Below are 25,228 nucleotides of genomic sequence, written 5' to 3'. Positions count from 1 at the left end.
CACAGATAAATTCTTGTCTGGCTTGTTATTTTATCTCTCCTTAACCTTGGCTGGACTTCTGCTATTAGGAGACTATATCTTGCAGGCTTCTTTCCCTTTAGATGGAGGAAGCATTTCTTGGTAACTGTATTGTCCACTGATATGAGCTGAAAACTGGCAGTTTGTTCCTATAAATGGCAGAATTGCCATTAGATAAATCTAATTTCATCCCTCACAAAAATCCACTTGTAAAGATGTATCATCAGTCAGCCCAGCTGCCAACCTTGTCGCGGTTTTGCATGTGAGTGCCAGAGATGGGGTCCACCATCACACATAGCCCATGTGCTTTCTGCTGCCTCCCTCTTTGTCCATGTAAAGAGGGATGATCTGACAGCCCTTCTGAATAAAGACAACTTTAGGGAACAGCAGCTCCTTCAGTCCAAAGCTGTCTTTGTTTTCAGGAGATTTTTAGTTTGGGTGCTGTACATAAGAACTGCCACAAAAAGCCAGTCAAGCCTGGATGCAATGATAAGCATTGCTTATTAGAGATACCTATAGTGAATTTATGGATTATTCTCACTAATAACTAATAAAGGGAAGCCTGGAAGTAATTGGTTGCTTAGGTATGATGTAGGAGACTCTAGAAACCACTTCAGCTATTTGAGTTCTGATGAAACTGTCTTTTCCATATTAAATGAATTTAAATCCTTAGTTCATATGGCTGGGCTGAACATTTTTTCTAGTCCAGGATTTTGTGTAAAAAATAGGTTATTGATGTAGAGATATGTCTGTCAGGTTCAATACAGCACTAATACTGGTCTGTATCCTCTAGCTAGCATCAAATTGATGCAGACTCAGAAACAAAAGCTGTGGAGCCACCAGCAGCTGAACTGAGAAGCAGGACTGGGAACCCAGATGCAAAGCCACATGAAATCAACTGCACAGCTTCCAGTTGCAGAGCCAGCCTCAACAGTAATAACCTGGGGCTCTTTCTGCACTGCTCCTGTGTGTAGTATTGACAGGCACACTGTGGAAATAATGTGGTAAAGGGCTGGTGAAGCCAAGTGGAACCACCAGTCTGGGAATATTCCGTGAGGCTCAATCCCTATTCCTGGAAAAAAACCCCACAATAGATACTCTAGCAAGGAAGCTTGGTAACTGTGCATAAGCATGTATCGGAAGGCCATTCAAGAAGAGTGTGGAGTAAACAAACAGTTTTTCTGAGAAGTTTATATAGGTGGACAAAGCCTGAATCTCAGAAAAAATTGCCAGAGGAGAAAACACAGGGTATAGAGTAGTATGATAAAGATTGCCAGATTTGGAGTGAACATTGTATCACAGGTATGATTCATGTGAAACTGTGTCTAGGGTGCAAAACTGGGTAAGTATGAGTGGAGGAATGATTCCTGTCAGAGAAGCAGCTGTTGATTGTGCTTGTTAGTTGTCAAAATATGGAAAAATGCTGAATGAACGTTCAGCTGATTGCTCAATAAAAACAATTCTAGACAACTGCCAGATTTGGCTGTGTGCCCTAAATAAATATCCAGATATAGGATACACAGCACTAAGCACGTTCATTTTCGGATAACAGATTTGTGTGAAACATCCTCTGCAATGGCTTTAATCATAAGAAAACATAGAAACTAATTACATTTTGAGAATATTTTGATAACTGTGTGTTGAAAACAGTGTATGAAAAGATGCTTCTGTGTACTGCAAGGGGTTGCAAAGTTCTAATTAGAATATATAATTACAAAATCATAATTAAGCTAGTATGTTACTAAAATAGAAAGCATTTCACTTACAATTTTTTTTTTTGCTTTAAGTAATTTGGTGAAAACAATCTAAAGTAGTTTTTAAACTTTATTACATAATAAAATAATGCAATGCTTATACGATTCACAGAAGATTGGCTAAAAGCTACTTTTCCTCATATGACAACTAGTGATAATTTTTTGGTTGTTTGGGAATTACAAAGCAAATGGAGGAAAATTTTAAAATTGTATATGGAGAATAAATGAGATATATAAAAATACAGCAACAGAATTTAAAAGGTCAGCTTCCTCTTGTCAGGAGAGTCTCTCTAAAGGCTGCTCAAGATTGGGAACTCAGTGCTGTAGCTGCCTTCAGCTTGCATGGTATTAGGTTGATGCAAAAATGAGGAACTGGCTTTTTTAATACACAACATGCTAACAATGACACAGGGAAACCTTCATACCATTGCTGTTGTCAGTGGTTTCAGACAAAGTCACAGGAGTTTCTAGATGCCCTGACTTTAAATAAGGGACCTCTAAAGTGGCTAGAGATGGAATTTAATGAATGGACACAATTTAGGTGTTGGAACTGTGCAAGTAAAGATGGGAACAGAATTAATTCAATGAGATCAACTGAGAAGTAGTAGTTGTAGAGGTGATGCTCCAAAGGTGGAAGCACATTCAAAAGGAAAAAGGGAAGCAGAGAGCCCGCTAGAAGACTGCAATGCAGGCTTGCAGAAAAAAAACAGGATTTAAAATACAGCATGTTAATTACCCTTCTAAAAAAAAGAAGAAACAAGGATATGGAAGAAATGTAATCCATAGGATGCTGGAACAAAGCACCAATAGTCAGTTAGAAATGCTGAGAAAGACAGATTCTGCAGAGAAAGCTGCATTTGGTTTTGGCTTTCTTTACACAAAAAAGAACTGCAAGTGTCAAGGGCACAGCCTATGTTCTTTCATTTGATATTAGTGTTCAACAAATGAAAGGCAGAACGGAAGGAGAATGAGGGAAGGAGATGTAAGAAAATAATTCCGAGTCTCTTGTCTAGGATTTAAGAAAGTAATCTACTTGAAGATTTGTTTAAAAACTCTAATGCCAAGAGAAGTTACAGGAAATAAATTAGTATTAACTGTCATTGCTCTTTAGCAAGTTCCCACATATCAAACCTAAATATCTCAATGCAGGAATATTAATAATCATGTCAACATCTAACAGTTTCAATTCTCACCCTTTTTGGGAAGGCAGCAATAGAAACTAATTACACTTTCCTCAGTGCAGCAGCAGTACTCTTTGAGCAAGTTCTCCTAGGCAGTGGTGAGATCAAAAGTGCCCTGTTTGTAGGGTATTGGGTGGACTCTACTGTAGGGTGTCTGAAAACAGTTTTCTCCAAGTTGTTTCCTTGCCCTCTCATGGGAGGGCTGGGACTGTGTGTCTCTGGCCACAGTTGCACCCACATTGAAATTTTGCCCTTCTCTCAGTGATGCCCAGAGCTTGCTCCTGCTAACACCCAGCAGTGATCAAGTCACATCTCACATCATTTCTGCCTTGGGGCCTTCTGCCCTGGCTGCTGGAAGGATATTCCATAGCCCAGCAGATCAGACCTTAATGCTAAGTATTTTCTTATACTGAAATCACATTTTGCTTTATCCCAGATTGCACTTAACATTAACAAGTCTCTTATGCTGTGCATTGAGTACCATAGACATAGAATCATAAAATTGTCAAGGTTGGAAAAAGCCTCTAAAATCATCAAGTCCAACTGTTAACCCAAGACTGCCATGTTCACTCCTAAACCATGTCCCCAAGTGCCACAACTACACATCTTTCAAACATTTCCAGGGATGATGGTTCCATGTCTTCTCAGGGCAGCTTGCTTCCCTGAATAGCACTGTTCACTGATGTTTCCACCAGAAACATCTGTGTTTATCATGTTGAGCTTCAGAAGTTTAGGATTACCAGCTCTTCCCATAAGGTAACTTCACTTGGTAACTGGTTTCTGAATTAATTCTAATATTCTGTAGAATTTATATGGAGGAAAACACAGTACTTGAAGTATAACCTGGCTTGTGCCAGATGGAGCAAGACCACTGCATGTACTGATGGGTCAGCCTGAATATTCAAGTCAAATGCCCTGCAACTTTTTACTTTGTGTTTTGGCAATATGAAATGAGATTTCCACAAACAATTTTGTATCCAATATCAACTCCATTATCTTTTGGAGTATTCTCTCTTGTGTTATTTGGCTGAATTTTTCTGAGGTCAGGGGCAGCTTACTTTATCTAATTTCTCTGGAACTATGATTTCTTTCTGCTGAATATTTTTGCCCAATTTGGATATAATTTCTAAGATTAATTAATGTATTGTTTGATTTTGCTTCTGAAATATAAATGAAAATTTTTGAGACTAAGCCTAAAAACAACAGTTAAAATATTCCACTAGATGCTTTTCCCCCACTTTCTATGTTGCTATTTATCATTGTCTTTTGTGTAAAGTGTCTTTCCCAATTTTCTGTTTGATTATGTAGTATAAGATTTACTGTACTTATAAAAATGAGAATATATCCTTCTGAGAGCTGGGAAGCACAGCAATACAATAAATCCATATGGATTTATTCTACAGCATGTGACTGATGGCTCAAATGAGCACTCAGCTGTCATAATAAGCTCAAAAAGAGGAGAGAGAGAGAGAGAGAGAGAGAAGCGTGGTGTGACAAGATGGAAGGAAAGAGAAGAAAAACTTTTGAGATTCAATCCTGTTTTGCTCACTCCTTTGTTCTTTTGTATTTGTCAAGGACATAAACAGTTATGTATGCCCCGAGGCCAGAGCTTAAAGAGCATGAGTCCTGTACTGGTTTGTTATAGGACTGGCACAAGGGATCCCCACCATTGTGATTGAAATAACATTAAAAAAAAAAACCAAAACAAAAATAATAAATAAAAAAAATACCACCCCCAAAAAACCAAGCAAAAACCCAAGAAAAATAGAGGAGAAAAACATTGTTGAGATTTGAAGATGAATTAAAGCATAAGTCTCATTTATTTACTTGATTTCCTGAAAATGCACATCTGTTAGTGGAAATGTTTTTAAAGCTTTGTGTACATCTTTGGTGTCAGTCAACAATGAAGTTTCTAAAACATGGGAGTACAAAAATATGTAATGTACATAATCTCAAATCTATGATATTTTTGGTTTTGAACATGTTACTAGGATGTTTTAATACAAACAACTGTGTGTTATTTTTTATTTAAACTGTTGTATTTTATATTTAGTTAGAATTTGAAAATCACTAAGATACCCTGATGGTCTTTCATTGATTCTGTCATTGATTCTTTCCAAAGCTTCTGTTAAGTTTACAACCTCAAATGTTAAAAAAATGCATCTTTGCAAAATTTAAATCATATTGCACAATTTCAGTACTGTCAGGTCATTTGTTTAAATCTACCACAGCTATACCTATATTTTGGATTAAAAATGCTATCTTGAAAGAGAAACAATTGCTTAGATAGGAACTTCTGAAATGCTGAGATTTTAAGTTCCTAATGATCATAATAATTTGAAAGGTATGAAAATGGAAATACACAAGAGAAATGCCATCCGGCATTTCCAGGAGCAAAAGTCCAAATGAGACAAAGTCCAAAGAGACTTCTTGTTTTTCTAATATCAGGCAAGCATTTAAACAAACTCAGAGGAAATAAATGGCTTTTGCAATAAAATACTGTGTTTTTCTGAGTTAATATATGAGAAATACTATTCTGAAGATTTCTGGCCCTTGCATAGCATTAAATTTCGTTCCAAGGTGAAAAAGAAAGTTGCATCTGAGGGCAAATACTTTCATTATTAATACAGTCAGTCTACTTCCAAATTTCACTAACCACTGAAGCCATCTCATCTCCACTGAATCTGAAAGTGTTTTAGGTTTTGATTGCCCTGGAGAAAAGTGAGATGATGTGTCTAGGGTAGGCCACTTTGTATCTCCAACAGATGAACATTTTTTTTCTCTTCAGCTACCTCAGACATAGGAGTTGGTTCAGGTATCTGCCAAAGTGGAAAGATGTAATATTCTTTTATAAAGAAAGAGCAAAAGCATCACAAATTCTACTCACAACCAAAAGTCATACAAATACTGCCACTTACAGACAACAAAAAAGTGTTTTTCAGTTTACTCTTCAATTTTATGCTACTGTACTACTTCAGCCAATTCTGACACAAAATAAATTTTGCAACTCACAAATAAAATGAAAGAAAGGTCCTTGTCATCTACCATGTCTGCTATAAAATTTTCTTTTTCTTATTATTTTATTGTAAGTCTCACATTGTCTGGGATTTGAAATCCTGCATTTCTGCTCTTAGACTTATAAAAGTAGGCTGGAAAACATGAGACCAAGAGGCTGAGACAGCTACAAAGCAAGTAAAACTTATTCATTATTTCAGGGGTTTTTTTGACTGCCAGATCTTTTGGATTATTGAAGTGTTGCTATGGGAAAAAACAGTATATTTTTTCAGGTAAACAAAAGAGTTCCAGTCAAGATAATGGCTTTTGCTAATGTCTGGTCAAGACAGTAAGAGTAATTGGTTTTCTGTCTGTTTGTGGTTGCCTGTTCATTGGGTCTAATCTTTATATTTTCATCATAGCAGGTGGAGCTGAAATGGACAATAACTTGTCTCTCCCCATCCCACTCCCTATCCAGAGCAACAGAGGCAGAAGCAGGTGTCTGTCTTTACTGCTGGTACAAATCCAAAGCAAGCTTCCTTTAACATCTCAGAGAATAGGCTGCATTAGCAGAGCTTTTCCTGAATGCCTACAAAGATACTTTACCATTGTGTACACAAACCAAACACTGAAGGAGCTTATCCTGTCACAAGTTGTTGCACATCCATCCGGTGCACAGGTTTAGGAGCCAGGACAAATACCGTGCAACTACTTAGCTAGAAAATGACCCTGAGATACAACTTTGGACAACAGCAAGAAAGAAAATGCTTTAATTCTTCAAAGTGCAACACTGGATTGTCCAGTATTCATTCTACACATTGAGGGGCTTATCATGGTGTTGAGACAACTAGACACAAGTGCAAGAATTGGACAAAGAGGATGCAAAGTATGAGAGAATCAATAGGTACAGCGGTACTACTTGCTGCTGTGTGGTGCAGAGAGCTGTGAGCTAGTATTGATGGGAGTAATGTGCTGTGCTCTGAGTCAACATGAATGTGTCACCCTCAGGACTGCTGCCAATGAATCTGCCTTTAGAAACCCCATACAGCTTCAGCAACCTGGCTGGGCCACCGGCTCTACTGTGCTGTGTGCAGCGAGCCTCACGTAACAATGGGTACATGTTCAAAACTGGCATGTGTGCAAAGGTGCATCACAACCTCTCCTTTCATGCAACCCCCCAAACTGGCTGATCGGATCATTCTTAGTTCAAATTACATCCTTCCTTTAGAAAAAGGAAGGATGAAACTGAGTTTGAGAGAGAAGAGGAAAGTGATCATTAGCATGGGGTATGATTGGTTTGCCTATATTTCTTTTGCACAAAGAATGTGAAATTTGTGGGTGGGTTTTGTTGTACAATCCCTTGCTTCTGCAGCAGTGCTCGGAGGATGTTATTCCCATGCTACAGGCTAGTTCTGCTCAGCCTTTCTTCCTTGCTCCTGCTATTATTCTACTTGCAGTGATGGGAAACCCCTTCAGCCTAGCAGCAGACAGTGGTTGAATGCAATATATTACAAGAGACAGGAACGTTTTGCTTGCACAGGTGGATGGCTTCCTTTCTTCAGGAAGATCTTTTCTCCATGCTTATATTTGAACATCACAGTATTTATAAAGTTTTAGCCTATTGGAAAGGATTTAAAACACTGCTTTTCCTGCTAGGCCCTTGTCCTTACATTCATATATAGTTTTGAAAGACAATGTACAGATGAATAATAATCAACTTTCCAGTTTCTTTCCTGTGGAAAACAATTCTAATCCAGACTTATACTATATGCAGAAGTTGACTGCCTCAGAGATTCAGCCAGTACAATGGATTCCTTTTTTAGATAAAAGTCATTACTTCTCAGTTATGGCTGCATACTGCAACAAATTACATTATACTTTACAAAACCCTATTTCCCTGTATCAGGTTCATGTGCAACAGGATTTATTCCTTCAATGCTAGTGATATTCTTCTAAGAATAAGGTCAAAATAATGTAAAATCAGAATGTGACAAAGTTTTTCATTTTTCACCACAGTCAGACAGCTATTTCACTCACATTGGATGCCTGAAAAAATGCTGATTTAAATCCAAGGCAAGTGCACCAGTGAACTTTAAGATCATTGAATGTGTTTCAACACGTTACTGATAAGATGGGGAATTAAAATACATACAGGTGTTCCTTATGATCTTTGCTGAGACAGACAATGCACCTTTGACAGCTTTAAGTATTTGGTGGCTGCAAAGCTGTTTCTTTGTTCACAAAGATATTATGAAGGGGTAATCATGCCCAGTATCCAAACAAGAAAGCAAACAGACGTGGTTTGTTGTCAGTCGTCCAGGATCATAATCCAGCACGGTACCCTGAGCACCATTACATTGCCACTTGTCCTGTTGGCATGTGCCAGGACAAGGCATCTGCAATCAAGGCAGCAGATGGTTCTTTGGGTTGCCTAAAATCAGGGTTGGCATGACACATCATTTATGATGCTGCAGAGAACAAAGTATTGGCGTGAACCTAATAACAGATCTTTGGTATTGAAGGCATCCTGTATTGCATTAATCCCTTCACACAGAACAGTAGCCCCCAAGTTTCTGAAGGGTTTTTCTATTCTTGTGCTTTCTAGTTTCACATCTGGTGATACATATGCATTCAGCCCATAAACCATCCATTTAAACCAATTAAAGACAATTGTTTGGGGAATATTTCTAGTTTTGACTACAGTGGTGAACAGCACAACATGAGCTGCCTTGACAACATCTGTGACTGCTGGGCCAACAGTTGAATTGCCAACACTCAATTCTTGGCCAATTAATTTAATTCTGTTTTGCCAAGCTCCAGAGCAAAAGCAACAGAGTTCTGAGCAGTGATGACACAATAGTTAAACCCCCCAAAAGTTTCAGCATGGCAGAAATTTCATGACCCCACTGCAGTTTGTATCCCATTTTCATTGTGGTATTCCTGAAAGAAAGGAGTGAAATAGGAGAGAATGCAGACCTTCAGTGTGCCTTCCCTGCCACATCAGCTTGAGTTGTACTGGGAAATGTTTCCAAGTTTAGACTGTTTCATATTTTAATGCTCACTATACATTGGCTGAGAGCATTCCACAGAGCAGTGAGTGATGTTACCAAGGGTTAGAGAACATGAATTCTCTTAGCTGAATTGCTTGTTATAGCCAAATGCAGATACAGAGTGGGGATATCAATCACTGCACTTACATTAATGATGCTTCTGCAGTAAAGAATCAGGCCTCTATGCCTTAAGTAATCTCCAATTAGTATTAAATAACTTTTAGCATTCATTATCTGTGAAGTTCTGAGGGGGAGGCCAGTTATCAGAACCTCACTCAGATGCAGCACAAAAATGTCTTCTGAGGAAGAAAGGGAGAAAGAAACAAAGGAAGGAAGGAGGGGGAGGGAATGAGAGAAGGTTATCAGTTACTTTCTCTTCAGAGCTGATGCCCTCTCTGTGTCTTACTGTGTAAGGTCCTCTTCACTTTGGAGTGAGGTGACCAAGAACACAAGGTTTGCAAAACAAAGGAGAACAGACACACAAATACATATGGCCTGCAATCATTAGCAGAAATTTAATTCTTCTCTAAGGTGTTCCCTCTCTCCTGCCTCTGTTACCAGTTCAATTCGGTTTTTAATCTCTGCTCCTTGGAAATGGACCAAGTGCTATGGTTTCTTCCATGCCTATGAAAAATATACTCATGAATCCTGCACCTGTCAGCCTCTTTACTGCCTGTTATATATGAGAATGCCAAGGAAGGAAAGCAGAAGCCCTTTTTTTTCAAATTACCATTATTGAGCTTTAAAAAATGCCGAGGTTTTACCAAAATAAATTATTGCTATATTAACCTTTTTCCCCAGGATTAGGACCTTTAGAAGTCACTTCTTCCAGCTTACATCTGTAACACAAAAGCCACGAAAATTATGTACTGTGAGTAGAAGGTGAGATTGTCATGACTTCATGAGCAAAACCACCAGGTAAGACAGGAGAAAAAGATCAGTAAAGGTATCAGAAGAGATGAGAGTGAAAATGGCATTAGTGACAGCTAGAGCAGCTTGGCATTTCACATAGTGAGACCAAGTCAGTGAAATACACACACAAGTACCAGTTACTTGATTCTTCACCTCTGATGCCATGTTACCACGTGTAAATGTGCATGCACACCTAGAAGCATGTGGGTGTATGTGCTCATCCCCACTGCTGGCAGTCCCTCATGGGTGTGGGGCTATGACAGCCTTGCCTCTGCTGGACTTCCCATTTGGCAACTCCTTATAATAAATCCAAACTGTTCAGAATTACAGGTTTTTCCATTTTAAATTACATTTTTCTTAGCACGCTCAAGAACCAGCAGTCATCCATGGATGGTCCAACCCTGGAAGTCTTCAAGGCCAGGTAGGATGGAGTTTTTAGCAACCTGATCAAGTGGAAGATGTCCTTGTCCCCAGCAGGGAGTTGGAACTAGATGTACGTAAAGGTCCCTTCCAACCCAAACCACTTGATTACAATGATCATGAAAGGCAAGGGGGTTGGAACTAGACAATACTTAAGGTTTTTCCAACCTAAGTCATTCTGTGACTCTATGGCTCTATACTTTATAGGATATAATTTCTAGTAATATAGTTTGCTTTTAATATGGCTAAAGGTCTTCTGAAAGTTTTGTATTATTACTTGGAGGAGGGTATGTTAAACTCTTATATAAAACATACAGAAATTAATAGATCCACTAAATTTCTCACTTTTCATGGGTTATTTTAGTTGTTGTATTTGTTTTCTCATGAATCATGATCACAGTGTATTTTTAATTACTTCTGCTAAGGAGGTTAGTGTCCATTAACAGGAAAGGTTTATTTTATGCATTCAAAAAGTACATAAATTTTCAGCAAATAAATACATTTTAAAATCCTCAAGCACCACAGTACTGGCAACAAATTATAACCATATTGGATAAGTTAAATCCAAGTTCTTTAACAATAACTTTGGTGCATTGAGTATAGATGAAAAGACAGAGCAATATATTGAATTATGTCTATCATCAGTCTAATATACATTTTCCTGTATTTATCTAAATAAAACCTTGGGCCTAATTTTCTGACACATGCTCTTGGTAGAAGGTGGCAGAAGAAAGCAGTGCAGAAATTACTGGGTGATAAACAGCACCTTTGAGATACCATTCAAGTAGCAAATTTGATATTTGAACTCAGACACAGTAATTAATTCTGGGATGTGCCAGTTCTTGTTCCAGCTTTTCCTTTCCATTTTAATTGCTTTGTTGTTTTTTACTTTGGGGGTTTTATCTATTTTTTTCCCCTTTTGAATGAGAGATTCTGCTTCGTGATTTGCAAAGCAGCAACTGGAAACATGACTCTGCCCATTTTCTTATCTTATCTTGGCTCTGACTGCATTTAAATTATCGATAGTATTCTAATAGGCTGTGGTAATGCAGCACCTGTCTCTTGCAATGGAAGAGGGATGAATGTTAATTCAGCTTGCTGGAGAAGAAGAATCAGCATATCTGTTTTCTGCTTGACATAGTGTTCAGTGTAACAATAGAAAATATTTAAATTGCAATAATTTACTATGATATGTCTAAACATTACTGGAAAACAGCTCCTTTGTTCTGCTCCTCTCAGATCTTGAGAGTGAGGAGCTCTGCGGTGGCAATTCCAACCTCTATGCTTGGACTTGGATGGCATGCACCACAGTGAAACTTGAATCCCTGATCTAGTGAGATCTTGTGGGAAGTGAGGTATGACTTAAAGAGCTGGAAGACTTTCAATTTACTTACATGGGACAATTTATTAATTTTTATAATTTGCTACATAATATATTAGACATAATAATTTTAAGGACATAAGTGTAATGTTTCTCCTCTATCATGTCTATCCATGCGGGAACAAGTAGCAGTGACAGGAAATATGATGATGTTGCAATCACTTTTTTCCTCCCTAATTGCCTAGGAAATAGATACTATTTGCTAATATTAACCACTAAGCAGTGAAATTAATAGAATGCAGTCTGTTTGGAACCTGATAGGAAATTGTTTTGGAAAATTGTCTATCCATGCCTAATAATAACTGCTGAAAGTCCACTTGTAGTACAAAATGGAACTGTATTATTATAGAAGCATAGAATTTTTTGGGTTGGAAGAGACCCTAAAGATCATCAACTTCCAAACCCCTTACTATGCACAGGGACACCTTCCACTGGACCAGGTTGCTCAAAGCCCCATTCAACGTGGCCTTGAACACTTCCGGGGATGGGGCATCCACAACTTTTCTGGGCAACCTGTTCCAGTCCCTCACCACCCTCTCAGTAATAATTTCACCCTAATATCTGATTTAAACCTACTGTCTTTCAATTTAAATTAATTCCCTCTTGTCTTATCATTACATGTCCTTGTGCAAAATCCCCTTCTAGCTCTCTTTTAGGCCCATCTTTAGGTGTTGGAAGGCTTCTATAAGATCTCCTAGACCCTTGTCTTCTCCAGACTGATTATTATGTTAAAGATATTACCCCAAACAAAGTATTAGTTGCAACCAAATCCAGCTTTGAAATTTCCTTTGTGCTGTCAGCAGGCCTGCAGGCCAGCTTCTCTGTTTGCTGAACAAGCCTAGACAGGTCAAAGCAGATACTACCTTAGATCCAGCATGGTTGGCCATCCAGTGCAGAACTCAGAGCATGTTAGGACTTGTGCTCTGCTCTTCTGTTGAGAGCTGGCTCCCACCTAGATCTTGCACAACATTGTCAAGGTTTGTATGACCAAAGCATTTTATGTCTGTATGGGAATATCATCACTGAAAGGTGTAATTTAGCTAGATTATGACTTGCCTGCACTAAATCCTGAAGACTATATGAAAGTTTAGCTGTGGGTATGTATCCTTTCCAAAGCCTCTGCATAAGGCATTGCCATGCTCTGCAGCAGTATCTCCTGTGAGGACTTCTCATCTGCAGTAAAATGTCTTAGCTTCAGCAATCTGTTATTAGCACTGCCACTTTTATTGGTCTGGACAATGTGGTGACCAAAAGTGTTAACCTGGCTATACAAACAGTAAGTGCTGAGCTGGAACTCCTGAGGAAAATGTGGTGACGTCTCTTGGTGGATCAGCAGCAGTGGAAGCAAGCACAGAGGACAGGCAGAGGGCAGATGAATCCAAAAAGGACATCATCCACATCCATAGCCTGTAGGAATTAAAAAGCCCCAGCTGATCTGGTCTAACACAGTTAAATGTAAATGTAGTTTTATGCAGTAAATAATTAATTCCATATGTTTCCTACTTCATGTTCTTTTCTTTGACTCAGCTAAATCACGTCTCACTTTAAAAAGCAAACAGAATGAAGCTAAATGTCAGAAGAGTATTTTCAGAGTGATAAAATTATTAACAAGCAAGTAATCAAGCCATCAGATAGTATACAATTCAGAGCATACCTTTGACATTTTGACTAAGAGTATAAAAAAATGCAATTAAATCAATGCACTTCTCTAACAGAGTCCTTGCTTCAAAATTCTGCATGGCTAAGGTTAACTCCTAATGATTTAATTATTTTTTTTTAATTATACTTGATCACTGCTATCTGTTTCTGCAGAAAATCCTTAATGCTTTTTAGTGAAACTGGCTATCCATCAGAAAGATTATCCTATCTTTTTAATAAAACTTTTAATGGAAATTTGAATATATTGTAAATTTCAGAGGCAAAATTATATAAAGGTATAATACAAAAGAGATAATATGTAGAGCCATTTTTAGATGTTAAATAGCCTCAAGTATGTTTTATTCTCAAGATAAATACAGGAATATTTGTTTCAGGTCCATAAACACAATTTATATCTCTCTTTTAAGTAGAGAAGTCACAAAATATAAATAATGACAACTAAATATATTTGGTAACATGCCTTGCCTTCACGTATCATAAAGATTATATTAAATTGCAAAACTCTTGTAACATTCATGAAATTCAGATTTCAGAATTATTCATTGTCTTAAAACGTCAGAGTGATAATACAGTCCAAGGGATTTAAATACCCATTTCAGTTTCTCCTCTCCATATCCCCAGTTTTATTTTTCTATCATCTGGCAGTTGAACAAATTGGAACACTACAAAAGTACATCAGAAAAATGTGTCATTCTTGTACAATTACTCTTATGCCATATTGCTATAAGCCATGGGTCCAGTTAGTCAGATGCAATCCACTGTAATCATATATCAAATTCATTAATCCAGCATTTTATTCAATAAGACAGCTGGTTTTGAAATTGTGAGCTGGTATCTTCCTTCTCAACTAGAGTTGCACCAACTTAGTGGAGATGGTTTAATCTTACTCTCTTGAGTAACTGAGAACATTCAAGCTTCCTGATGTTTTGCAAGTGAAGTTTCTCAAGAAAATTTTATTGTAAGTCTGAGTGGACTAATGTGGAATGGAAAACAATAATAGAAAAAATAAAAAGTCTGTGAGACATGGGAAGTTGAGAAAGTGAAGAAATTTCACTGTTTTCCAAATAGTTTAAAACTATATAATTTCAAAATAGGTATGCCTAAGAACTACAATTAAACAAAACCAAAACATGATTAAACCTGAAGCTGGGTGGAGTCTTCACCTTTAATACTCTTTAGAACAGTTTGATAATTTTACAGTTACTGACACTTGATTTTCCCATAGGAAAAATATGTTGTTAGTAGGCAGGTAAGTACCATAGCTCTTTGAACTCCAGCTATCTTTTCCTTCTGGCAGTTCCTGTGTGCACTATCTTAATCCACTCCTCCACCTTTTCAGAGTTTTAACTGAAAAAAAGAATCACAAACTCAGACCCAGGAATCCTATGGGACCGGGATAGGGTTATTTGCTGAAAAGTTTTCAGCGTCTGCGGACGTCACCTCTGTAGTGACAAAAGTAGAATTGATAATTGAGGCTGGTGACTGGGAAGATGTGAGTAAACATTGGAAATGGACTTGGGCTGAAGTTCATGTAGGTGATCAATGTGCTGTTCATCACACTAGGGTAAAGCTGTCATGGCTGATGCTGTGCTCAGATGCTACAATAACTACTATGCCACAGACAAACTGATACAATAAACAAGGTGGTGCAGACACATTAGGTCCCTTTTACATGAGTACAATTGCTTGTTAAAAGGAAAAGGGAACATCCTTACTGCAAAAGGAAACATGGCATATTCTTTTGAAACTTCCTCTAATAAAAGTTTAGTGAAAGACATTGGTTTATTTATCCCCCTGTTTTCCCTTGTTCTCTATTAACATGTATTTCAGTAAGGATGTAGCTAATACAGTATAAGCCTCTCATCAAGGCAAGAAACTATTTTAGCTGAAGAATCACCTCGATGCTGATTCTGTGTTTAATCTATGTGTAGATTCAGCAATTTTGGGGAAGAATTCCATTACATTAAAGGGACACACAAACTCTAGCACCACTAGTAGCTGCCTGAAGGAGGATTCTGAGGACCCGAAAGGGTGTGTGTGATGTTGGCATTAGGTAGCACTGGTGTGGAGACTGGTAGGCCAAGGTAAAGGATAGATGTCTATTTGTTCTGCAGTGCTGACACAGTGCTATAGATGATACACCAGTCCAGAATGCAACTTGTAATTTAATTATGTCCATGACTGTTTTGAATGGTTTTAGGAACCACTGCTATATCTTTGTAGTCCAACCATAGGTAGCCTAAAGCTCTTTCAGCTCTCTAATACATGCCCCATTGTTTTGTTCTTTTTTATGCCTGCGGGCACACAATACCGATTGTCTCCTGTTTTTCTGAAGGGAAAAAAGGGATTTAAATTTAATGCAGACTGGCTATATTTCAATTATGGGCAGGCTTCTTTACAGCTGAAGCAAATCACTCTTCTTGACATGCCTTCAGAGTCACAGATGACCGACCTTCAGGCTACAATACTGTTGTATTGAGTAGTTATGGATTTTTCCTTGGTTTTGTTTTTGCCAGCAGCATATTTATTTTGGGATTTAATCTTTTTTTCAATGCCCAGCTTCCTTAGCAGTCCACTTGAAGAACTAACATGTGAAGCATATATATTTTATGTCTGTTGTTTGTAATTAATCATCAGTGATTATGATGCGTAATTATCTATTCCATTTAATTCAGTATCAGTAATGGATGTATATTAAAGTTACTTCAGCCATCTGCATGTTTTTCCTGCCAACTGCTATTCAGAGATCAGCTTTTGAAGACATTTTTGAACAGAGAAAGACGGCCATCTGCTAATCTTGACCATGCACACATTTTAAGAAATGTTGGTTAGATTATGTAATGGAATTGTAAATAGGGAACCTGATATATGTAGTTGAAGATTGTGTTATCAGTTTGTTGGTCAATAAATACTTAAGTAATTTCTTACTCTTTTTCCTTTCTAAATCTTGGAGATTTTCCATTTCTTGTTTAGATATTTTTGAAGCTTCTGAAACGTTTACTATTCAAGGCAGGATGTTTTAGAAAGAGTACGCTGTACCTTGGTAAACGCAATAATTATTCCTCTGTTTATTATTCTAATCCCTTTAACAATTTACTTCTTTCAATTTTAAAAATGATGTGTATATTTATGGCTTAGAGTATATTTCCAGACTATTTTCATTGCCCATTTAAGTAGTAGTGACCAGTCAGCATGTAAGGAGTTCACTTTGAAGTCTGTTAGATATCATTATTCATCTTTAGATCCCACCTTCCTCCTGATCTGCCAGAGTCCTCATGAGTAAAGATCTGGCTTCATAGCATATGAAAAGCATAGTGGGAACAATCTGTAATCAACCTCTAATTTCTCTGCACTGTCTGAACATCGTAGAAAAATACATGTCTCTTCTGTCAAATGACAGAAATTTAGTAAACTCTTTTTCTTCAAAACAGTAATAACCTGACCTTTTACTATTTCTTTTAACTGTGACTCCTTTTCTGTCTTGTCCTTAACGTCTCTAACTGTTCAGGTAAGACCTACAACTTTTATTCATGGAAAATTATTTATGAGGGGATTTGGTACAGCCAATAATGAATTCCCAGCCTGCTTTATTAGTTTTCTTTTGTTTTTACATGAAACTTATTTATCTGTTGATTTACTAAAATATAAACTGATTCAATTTTGAATTGAAATTGAATTTTCACTACACTGAGTACAGTGGGCCTTTCTTTTGACTATAGATTCTGAATAAATGTGAACTTTACATAGAAATATTTGGCTCTTTTCACCTACAAGAAAAAGCCAGAATTAAATGCAAAAATGAAATTTACTCGTAACTGATTTATAACTGTAGTAAAATAACATTTTTTCAAATAACTGATTTATCCTTGTGAATAGAAAAATACAGAAAACTTTCTTAAAGAAAGAATGGTTTTTGAAAATTAAGGGTTAGCAAGATATTAAATAATTAAAAAATGCTTATGCAAAGTGATTCTGTATTTCTAAATTAACTACTAGGTTCTTTTACATCAAAAACCCAATCTTTTCTTTTGGCAAAACCTTTTCGTTAAAACATATGACCCACCATTTTTTCCTGCAGGAGTGAAAATTAATCATTTTTAAAAATCATATAGGTAACTATCACAGATAATTTAAGACTTGATTTCTGAAATATCATCCAATAATTAAAGAATTTACTCTTCATTTTTTGATGTGTTAATCAAATGTTAATAAAATCCATGTATTGCAAGAGTCACAATATAATAGTAGACTTTTTAGTTCAGTAAAGATTGAAAATTAGATACAACTATGATCTTAAAACACTTTTTTGTTTGCTTTATTTTTTACATATAGGCTGGGAATGTGAAGTATTTTCCCTAATATTTGGAGTTATTTTCTAACTTAAATCAACCTTATCAAGCAGCTAGAATTCTGTCAGGTCAAGGTTCTGCCCCAATCCCTCCCAGTCCCCTGAGTTATAAACTACAGGTGCTGTGAGAGATTTACTGTGTCTGTTTAATGTAACCATGTGTCACCATGATTTGTCTTACTGTACACATCTTTTTTATTAGAATCAATCATTCAAACATAGGTTTCCATGGATGATCATGCACAGTAATTTTAACTGTTTATCCATTCTATGGAAGTATTGTACTCTAATATAGTCACCTTTTTTTTTATTCTATTTTTTTCTTTTTTTGGCTTAAATAATGTAACTTTGTAATTTTTATAAAGTGGGCAAAACACCAATAAAAGATTTTTTAAAAAATGCTTGAGGCTAAATATTTGGACTGTTAATGGTACACAGTTATTTTTCTTTTTCCTTTCCAGTGTGTTACGATTTCAATGTTTTCCTTTCATTGGCTTTGACTAATCTTTTTATAGTATAGCATACATGGAGCTGCCAATGCAATCTAAAACAGCATGTGACAAGTAGTAAAGAGCCCATCTAATTTTAACCTTCTCTGCCTGCATACATGTTTTTTGTCCTTGTAGCATTAGAATTGCTCATCTGCCTGCAGCTGAGACCTAAACTACGCACTGTGGTCATGTAAATATGAAAGAAAGCACATTCAGTTTTTAAAGCTAAACTGAAACAGCTTGGATGTGGGACAAAAATAAACTTAATAAAGCCTTCATGGAATTCTACAGCATGGTTAGACAATAGGAATTTTTCTCCTCATTCAGTGTGTTGTTTCCCATACTAAGAGCATTTAAAGGAAGATTTGATTTCTGGTGATCTTTCTATTCCCAGTTCTGATATTCATGCTCTTTTGGTCTCCACCCTTCAGCACAAATATTCTCTCTTTTTTATGAGAATAGCTACTATCAGAGTTACAATGCAATGTCAAGAAAACATGGTGCTGCCATGTTTTCAGGAAAGTGCATTTAAAGGAAAATCAAGAAGAGGGGAAAATAATGAATCTGAAGTGTGTCAAAGGGAAAGAAACAATGAATAAAGAATATAATTTTATGAGAAATATTTATGCTAGAAACGTTGCTTTCCAGTTGCCAATTGTTCTCTGGAAGCCAAATTATGCAAGAAAATCAAGACTAAGAACAAGACAAAATCACATTTTTTTTAATATTAAAAAAAAAAAAAAAGCATAGTCTGGACAAGAAAACTACTGATGTCTGAGAAATCAGAGCTCAGAGCCACAGAATAACTTTTCATAATGCAACTTTTAATAATATTTGATGTAAGATAAAGACATGATTCTAGGAAACATCTTCTATACCTACACACTGGACTGGGACTTGGATGGAAATACTACTAGCAGGTGGATCCAAACAGTTTTAGGTAATGAGTCCACTTTAGTCCACAAAAAGTAACAACTGTAGGTATCCAAAGAATTGTTCTGGTAAAAACAGACATGCTCAAAGACTTTAGGACAAATGCAAGCATTGGTGGGATTAGCTGCACCTTGATTTTAATTCTCCAAACAAAGATAATTAAAATCCTAGCAAAGGAAACCTTTCAATTGACTTTGAGCAGGTTTTGGGCTCATAACTTGTTTAAAGAGTCTGAATTATAGAAAATACTGCTAAGTCACACTCAGCACTGGGTACGGTGCTCTATGCAGCACCCTAACAACAACAGCCAGAGATTTGGGGTTATTCTTACTTTCTTATTTTCTTTAATAATGGATTTGTGTTGTGAAGAGCATACTTTTATGGAATAATTTATAATTTTTTTCCTGATAAATAATAGATGAGTATCAGGATTATGTCTCTGGAAGCATTCAGTCAGCATGCAAGTCAGTCTGCAAGTAAACTTGGTCCTTGGCTCTACTACCATAGGACACAGCATCATCCCAGCCAAGATGCTTCACATGATCCTCAGTCTTTGAACTGGATGAGCTAACTGAGCACATCGTCGTTCTGGCACTTCCTGGGATCAGCATCTTTACTGTTCATGCATGTTCTTGGTCCTACACAGGCACAGCAGGATCGGTCTTCCCTGGAAATGTCTGTCTTTCTGAGCAATGTGAAACACACTGAATCCAAGGTGAAAACAGATGAGTGTTTTAGGAAACAAGGATTGTCCCACTTCAGAGTAGCAGAAGAGAACCAAATACCCAACATGTGCTTGTGCAGGTTAAGGGTCCAGGCACCTGGGCTTCATGTGACATCTGCTTCTCATCTGCACCACCTCCTGCCCAGGTGACATGCACATGATGCCAGTGTCCCATTGTCAACCTCCAGTGAGCAACCATCATAAGCTCTGCTGATCTGACCCTGGGAAGTTATGGATATAGGGCTCCCACTTCAATACTTGGAAGAAGTGGAGTGTTGATCCTGCAAGGAGGACAAGGAGACTAGAAACCCACCTTCTACCTCACGCATCTTCAGGGAATCAAGATTCCTGCTGCATATATGTGTGAATATTTGTCCTGAGTTTCATTACATGACTGCAGACCCACCCTCTGCTCCCAAAAGCATACAAGCACTTTGGCATTATTCAGAATCATGATTTCTGGAAAATAGTTGTAGCATTGAGCCTCCATGTCCTTGGGTCCTCCAGGGGAATCCACAGCTTGGGCCGGTGTCTCCCAGCTCTGAGCAGAGTGAGTGATGAGATCTGGGATGCATCAGTATGAGAAAGTAGAAAAAGATGTGGGGGAACATACCTTACAGTTTCAGTAGCCTCAATAATCTTAAATACAGCACCTGTATAACACGCCAGAAATAATTGCTTCATACATTTCTTAAGAGTACATAGGAAAAAATCTTGTCCTTATTGGTCAGTCTCAGATATCCACTGCAGCTGACAAACATATACATATACAAACAAATATATACATTTTCCTTTTTCTTTTTTGAGATTTTAATTTCAAAGACTCAGCCGCTAATGCATCTGATGATAATCCATTTCTATACATCTTTGATCTTTACCAAAGCACATCCAGGGTTGAAAGACTGGATTTACCATTTACTATACATGTCTCAAGACCTGCAATGGGAATCCACATGAGGCATCTCTAGGCTGACTGGCAGTGACCCTGCCTTGATACAAGCACAGGTGATTCAGAAGACTGACTGCTGCTGCCATGTGTCTTTTAGCTCAAGGACAGACTTGACCTGCAGCTACAAGCTTACATTGTGAAAGTATCTGGATTCTGTAACATTTTGCAACCCACTTATTCTATGTATCTTTTAAAGAAATTGTCTCTGACACATTCATAAACTGCTGTGAATCTTGGGAGTGGGATGGTCAGGCTGAAACGCCTTGTTTACACCTGCAGGACTGTTGGAGTTAGGGTCAATGTGGCACAGCACTGCCAAAAGCAGAATGCAAGTCTGGCCATGGGCACTCAGATGACAGAGACAGTTTTTCTTTCATGCTCTCATCTCAAAGGTGGAGTAGTTCCAAACAGAAGCCCTGAGTCACCCACACTTCACTTAAGAAAAATTAATCCTCCCAATTGCTGTCCTTACTTTAATGCTACCTGTGTAGCTTTCACAGTGACACATCCTCCTCCTGCTCAGTCTGTGAGATGTGAGGAGGTGATGGAAGGCAGAATGCATGATTAAAGAGAGATACAATTCATGGAGTGAAAAACCTTCATGCCATAAACACAGACAATAAAGGAGCTGAAAGATAATTATGTGTTATCTCATGATTCATTTGATTTGGTTTCTGTGGATTTTTCCAATCCTTGTAAGAAAATGTATTGGAAATTTTTTTTTTCTTTTTGGTTAGCTTCTTCATGTTTTTTTTCATTTTACACTGCAGTCAAAGAAGCAAATGAGAGAATGTCATTTGTGTTTGACTTATGATGTTGTAATGAAGCATAAAAATGTGCATGATTCTACCGCTCAGTGACTCAATAGCTTTTATGAGCACAACACTTGTATCTGTACTATGCTGTATTAGAACATATTAGGTATATAAAAACACATTAGGTGTATTAGAATAAAAGACTTACAAGAATAAAATTAAATAGATGACTAATGAAGATAAAACAGTTAAGCAATTTGAATTTTGAATAGTAAATAAAATAGTTAAGATTACTATTGTAGAGGTGTGTTACTTGTTGGATGATTTACCATGTTTTACTTACACAGGCTGATGTCATGTTACTTTATCTGTACATCTGTACACAAAGGAATCAGGAAAGACTTAGATACTTGGTTGTAAGAAATAAATATGAGAAATCTAGGAAGAAGAAAAATTTTAGATAGGTGTTTTCATTTTTTTAGAATTATTGTTATTGACTAATTTGGAAGACAAAGAAGATATATTCTTGGCTTGTTCACCTCAAAGCTATTCCAAATAGCTGTTGCTAATATCTATATGTTTTATAAACAAAAGGTTTGTATATAATAAGTTAATAGTTTGTATTTGTCCAAAACTCCTGAATGTATTTAAGCAGGGAATCTAGCCAGCATGACTGGGAGCCAGCCTGGTTGAAAGCAGAGCATATTACTAAGGCTAAAATGTACATAAGGTGGTAGTGGGGCCAGGTTACATGGGAGGAGTGCAGAGGCATTGCCCAGGCACGCAGGGAAAAGCCAAAGCTCAGCTGGAATTAAACCTGGTGAGCAACATAAAAAACATTTTCTGTAGGTACCTTGTCAGCTGAACGGGGTGGTTGAAAAAGAATAAGAAAACCACAAATAAGTGGTAAATAAGTACCTTCTTCAGTTAAGTCTTTACTAAGCATGTATTTCCCCAGACATCTCTGGGTCTCTGCTTACTGACTGAGTCTGAAGAAGAGGCACACTACCATACTTAAGAACATTGGATGTAACGATATCCATAAGTGCAGACTGCATGCTGCAGGCACCAGGCTCCATCAGCTTTGAAGTTTTGATGGTTAGGGGAGCTTCCCAGTGACAAGAAAAAGGCACTTTCATAAGTGCACAAAGGAAGCTCCATCTACAGGAAGACTGCAGGACACTTGGCCCCAAGTCAGTTCCTGGGAAAGTTTATGGAGCAAACTTCCAAGTGCATGAAGGCCCATAAAGGGACTGTGAATGGCCATAATGGATTTATGAACAGCAAACCATACCTGGTTATCATGAATATCTTCTGTGATGAAATGTCTGGCCTTGTGAACAATGAGAGAGCAGTAGATGTCATTGACCTTGACTTTAGCAAGATTTTTGCCACATTCTCTGATAGCATCTTAACAGACAAACTGAGGAGGCTTCTTCCAGACACGTAGACTGTAACATGGGTGCAGAAATGAGCTCATGGTTTTTCATAGCAAAGTTGGTGTCTAGCAATTAATGGTGTTTCCCAGGAACTGCTACTGGGGTCAAAATTATTCTACTTTGATGTCTATTGATGACCAGGATGATAGGGTGGAACACACCCTCAACAAGTTGGCAGACAGCACCAAAGTGGGAGGAACAGTCTGTGTGCTGGAGGACAGGGTTGCCCTGAAAAGGAATGTTGATAGGCTGGAGACCTCATAAAGAGAAACTTCATGAAGCTCACCAAAAATAAATGCAGTGTCTTGCACCCAGGATGTGAAAATTCTGCACAATCTTGAAACTGGGACACTGACTGGGTGGAAAATAGGTTTGCAGAAGGGAACCTCACTGACAAGAGGTTGAGCTGGAGTCAGAAGTTAACCCATGGGATGAAGATGTACTGTGTGGCACTGGGCAGAGCATGGAGAGCTACTGTGGGAGGGCATCCTTCCACTCCTGAGGCTGCTTCTGGGGTGTTCTGTTTTGCAGTTTTTACTTGCTTCAGCTTTTTTTTCAGCCATAGATTTTTCTAATCTGTGTTAGAAGCACTAGGCAAGTCTTGAACATAATGATTAATTTGACATGCCTACTAGAAGTTTCTGTTGGAAGTTAAAAATACATTAATAACAATAGATTATGAAGGTACCTGATACTGGAAATAGTCAGGAAATAGTCCACAAAATCTGACAACTGCTGTTAAGATGCTGCTCAAAAATCTGACAGCTGCTCTCTGATTGAGAGGAAGGATGGGAAATCTCTGCATTGGCATGTATGTGCTCTTTACCTCAGAAAGGTAGGCTTTCTAATGTGTTTGTGTTTTAAACATAAATTTGTTGATTTAAAAAAAAAAACAACAAACCACTGTGAAGAAATCTGGCTGGGGAGTGTAGGTCTGTGTTTTTGCAGAACTGAAAGGAGCCCTGTGATGCAGCCATGCTATTCCGGCACCTGGGGCAGTTCTCAGATGGAGTGGCAGGGAGTCCCCAGAGGCCTGGCAGGGTCCCCAGGGTCTGGCAGCCCGGGCCCAGCCCCTGCCCTGGCCAGGGCAGTGGGGAGCTGAGGCAGCCCCAGCCCGGGCCCCTCCTGGGGATGGGCTTGGCCAGGCCAGGGAGCGGGACCCAGCTCAGCAGGGCCCACGGCCAGGGCGGGGTGCTGGGGACCAGCCCTGCCACAGCATCACTGCAGCAGGGATTGGGGGCTCCTGGGTGACATGGGCTGCTGAGCAGGGACACCGAGGGAGGTGGGCAGGGACACTCAGGCCCACTACTGCTCCCAGGACCATGACTCTTTCATTGCACCAATTTTGCGTTTTTTAAAAAGTTATTGAAGTTTCTTCTTACTGGAGACTGTCTTCCTGCTGGTAACATTTTGAATGCTTTCATCTTGAAACAAGCAGTGACCATTCAAAATTTTCTGCCAAGGTTTTTTGTATAATTTGTCTTCTCTTTCTTGGATGAAAATCTTTTTTATTTAAATGTTTGAGGTAGTATATCTCTTTTCAGATTACATGTGAAATGCTGTATATCTTTAGACACTCTAACTTGTCTTTTGGTACCCTTATTATCTTTGCTGTTTTTTGATACCCTTATTGTCTGAGTACATATTATGCACTGTATAGCAAGTTGGTTTTTTTTTTTTAAACTAAGGAAAGTAGCTATTTGTGTTATTTATATTAATTGGGAAGCAAATTTGACCAGCTGTCATACATAAATCTTTGGCTTATGCAACTCAAAAAGAAATGACTCACATGACACCCACTTTTCTGACAGAAAAAAGATTATGAAAACAAGATAATGCATTTTTGAATAGGTACTTAAAAGTCAGAAACTCTTCATTAATTTAGTGAGATGAAAAATTTTCATGAGCAATGTTATTTGGATTTATTTGAAACGTGTTTCAAACATTGAAAGTATTAAGTTACTCATTTGAATACAGTTTAAATGGAGAGGATTTATTGAAAAATTTCTCCTTGTAACTTCTCGTAGCTACTACTTTCATGAATAATATACACAGATAAAAAACAATATATAGGCAATAAACTGCATCAATGATCTGTAATATAGCAAACATGATCTATCTTTCCTCAGTCCTTCTACACATATTTTCAGGTATTTCTGATATGTTCAAATTAGACTTTTCTATTTATTAAGGGAAAAAGGAGATTAGAATCTAGAGTAG

General features: G+C 37.7%; 1 protein-coding gene across 1 annotated transcript in view; it reads left to right on the top strand.

Annotated features, from left to right (window-relative positions):
* The window catches only part of LOC140683520 (uncharacterized), a 39,983-nt gene extending 17,897 nt beyond the window's left edge, over positions 1 to 22,086 (top strand). Inside the window, exons 4-5 of the mRNA XM_072926113.1 lie at positions 9,799 to 9,915; positions 11,569 to 22,086. Coding sequence (XP_072782214.1) covers positions 9,799 to 9,804 — 6 coding nt within the window. The 3' untranslated portion in view covers positions 9,805 to 9,915; positions 11,569 to 22,086. The remainder of the gene's footprint in view (positions 1 to 9,798; positions 9,916 to 11,568) is intronic.
* The last annotated feature ends 3,142 nt before the right edge of the window (positions 22,087 to 25,228 follow it).

Source organism: Taeniopygia guttata, chromosome 3, assembly GCF_048771995.1.
Source record: "Taeniopygia guttata chromosome 3, bTaeGut7.mat, whole genome shotgun sequence".
Lineage (NCBI taxonomy): Eukaryota > Metazoa > Chordata > Aves > Passeriformes > Estrildidae > Taeniopygia > Taeniopygia guttata.
This window is presented reverse-complemented; position numbering and strand designations above follow the sequence as displayed.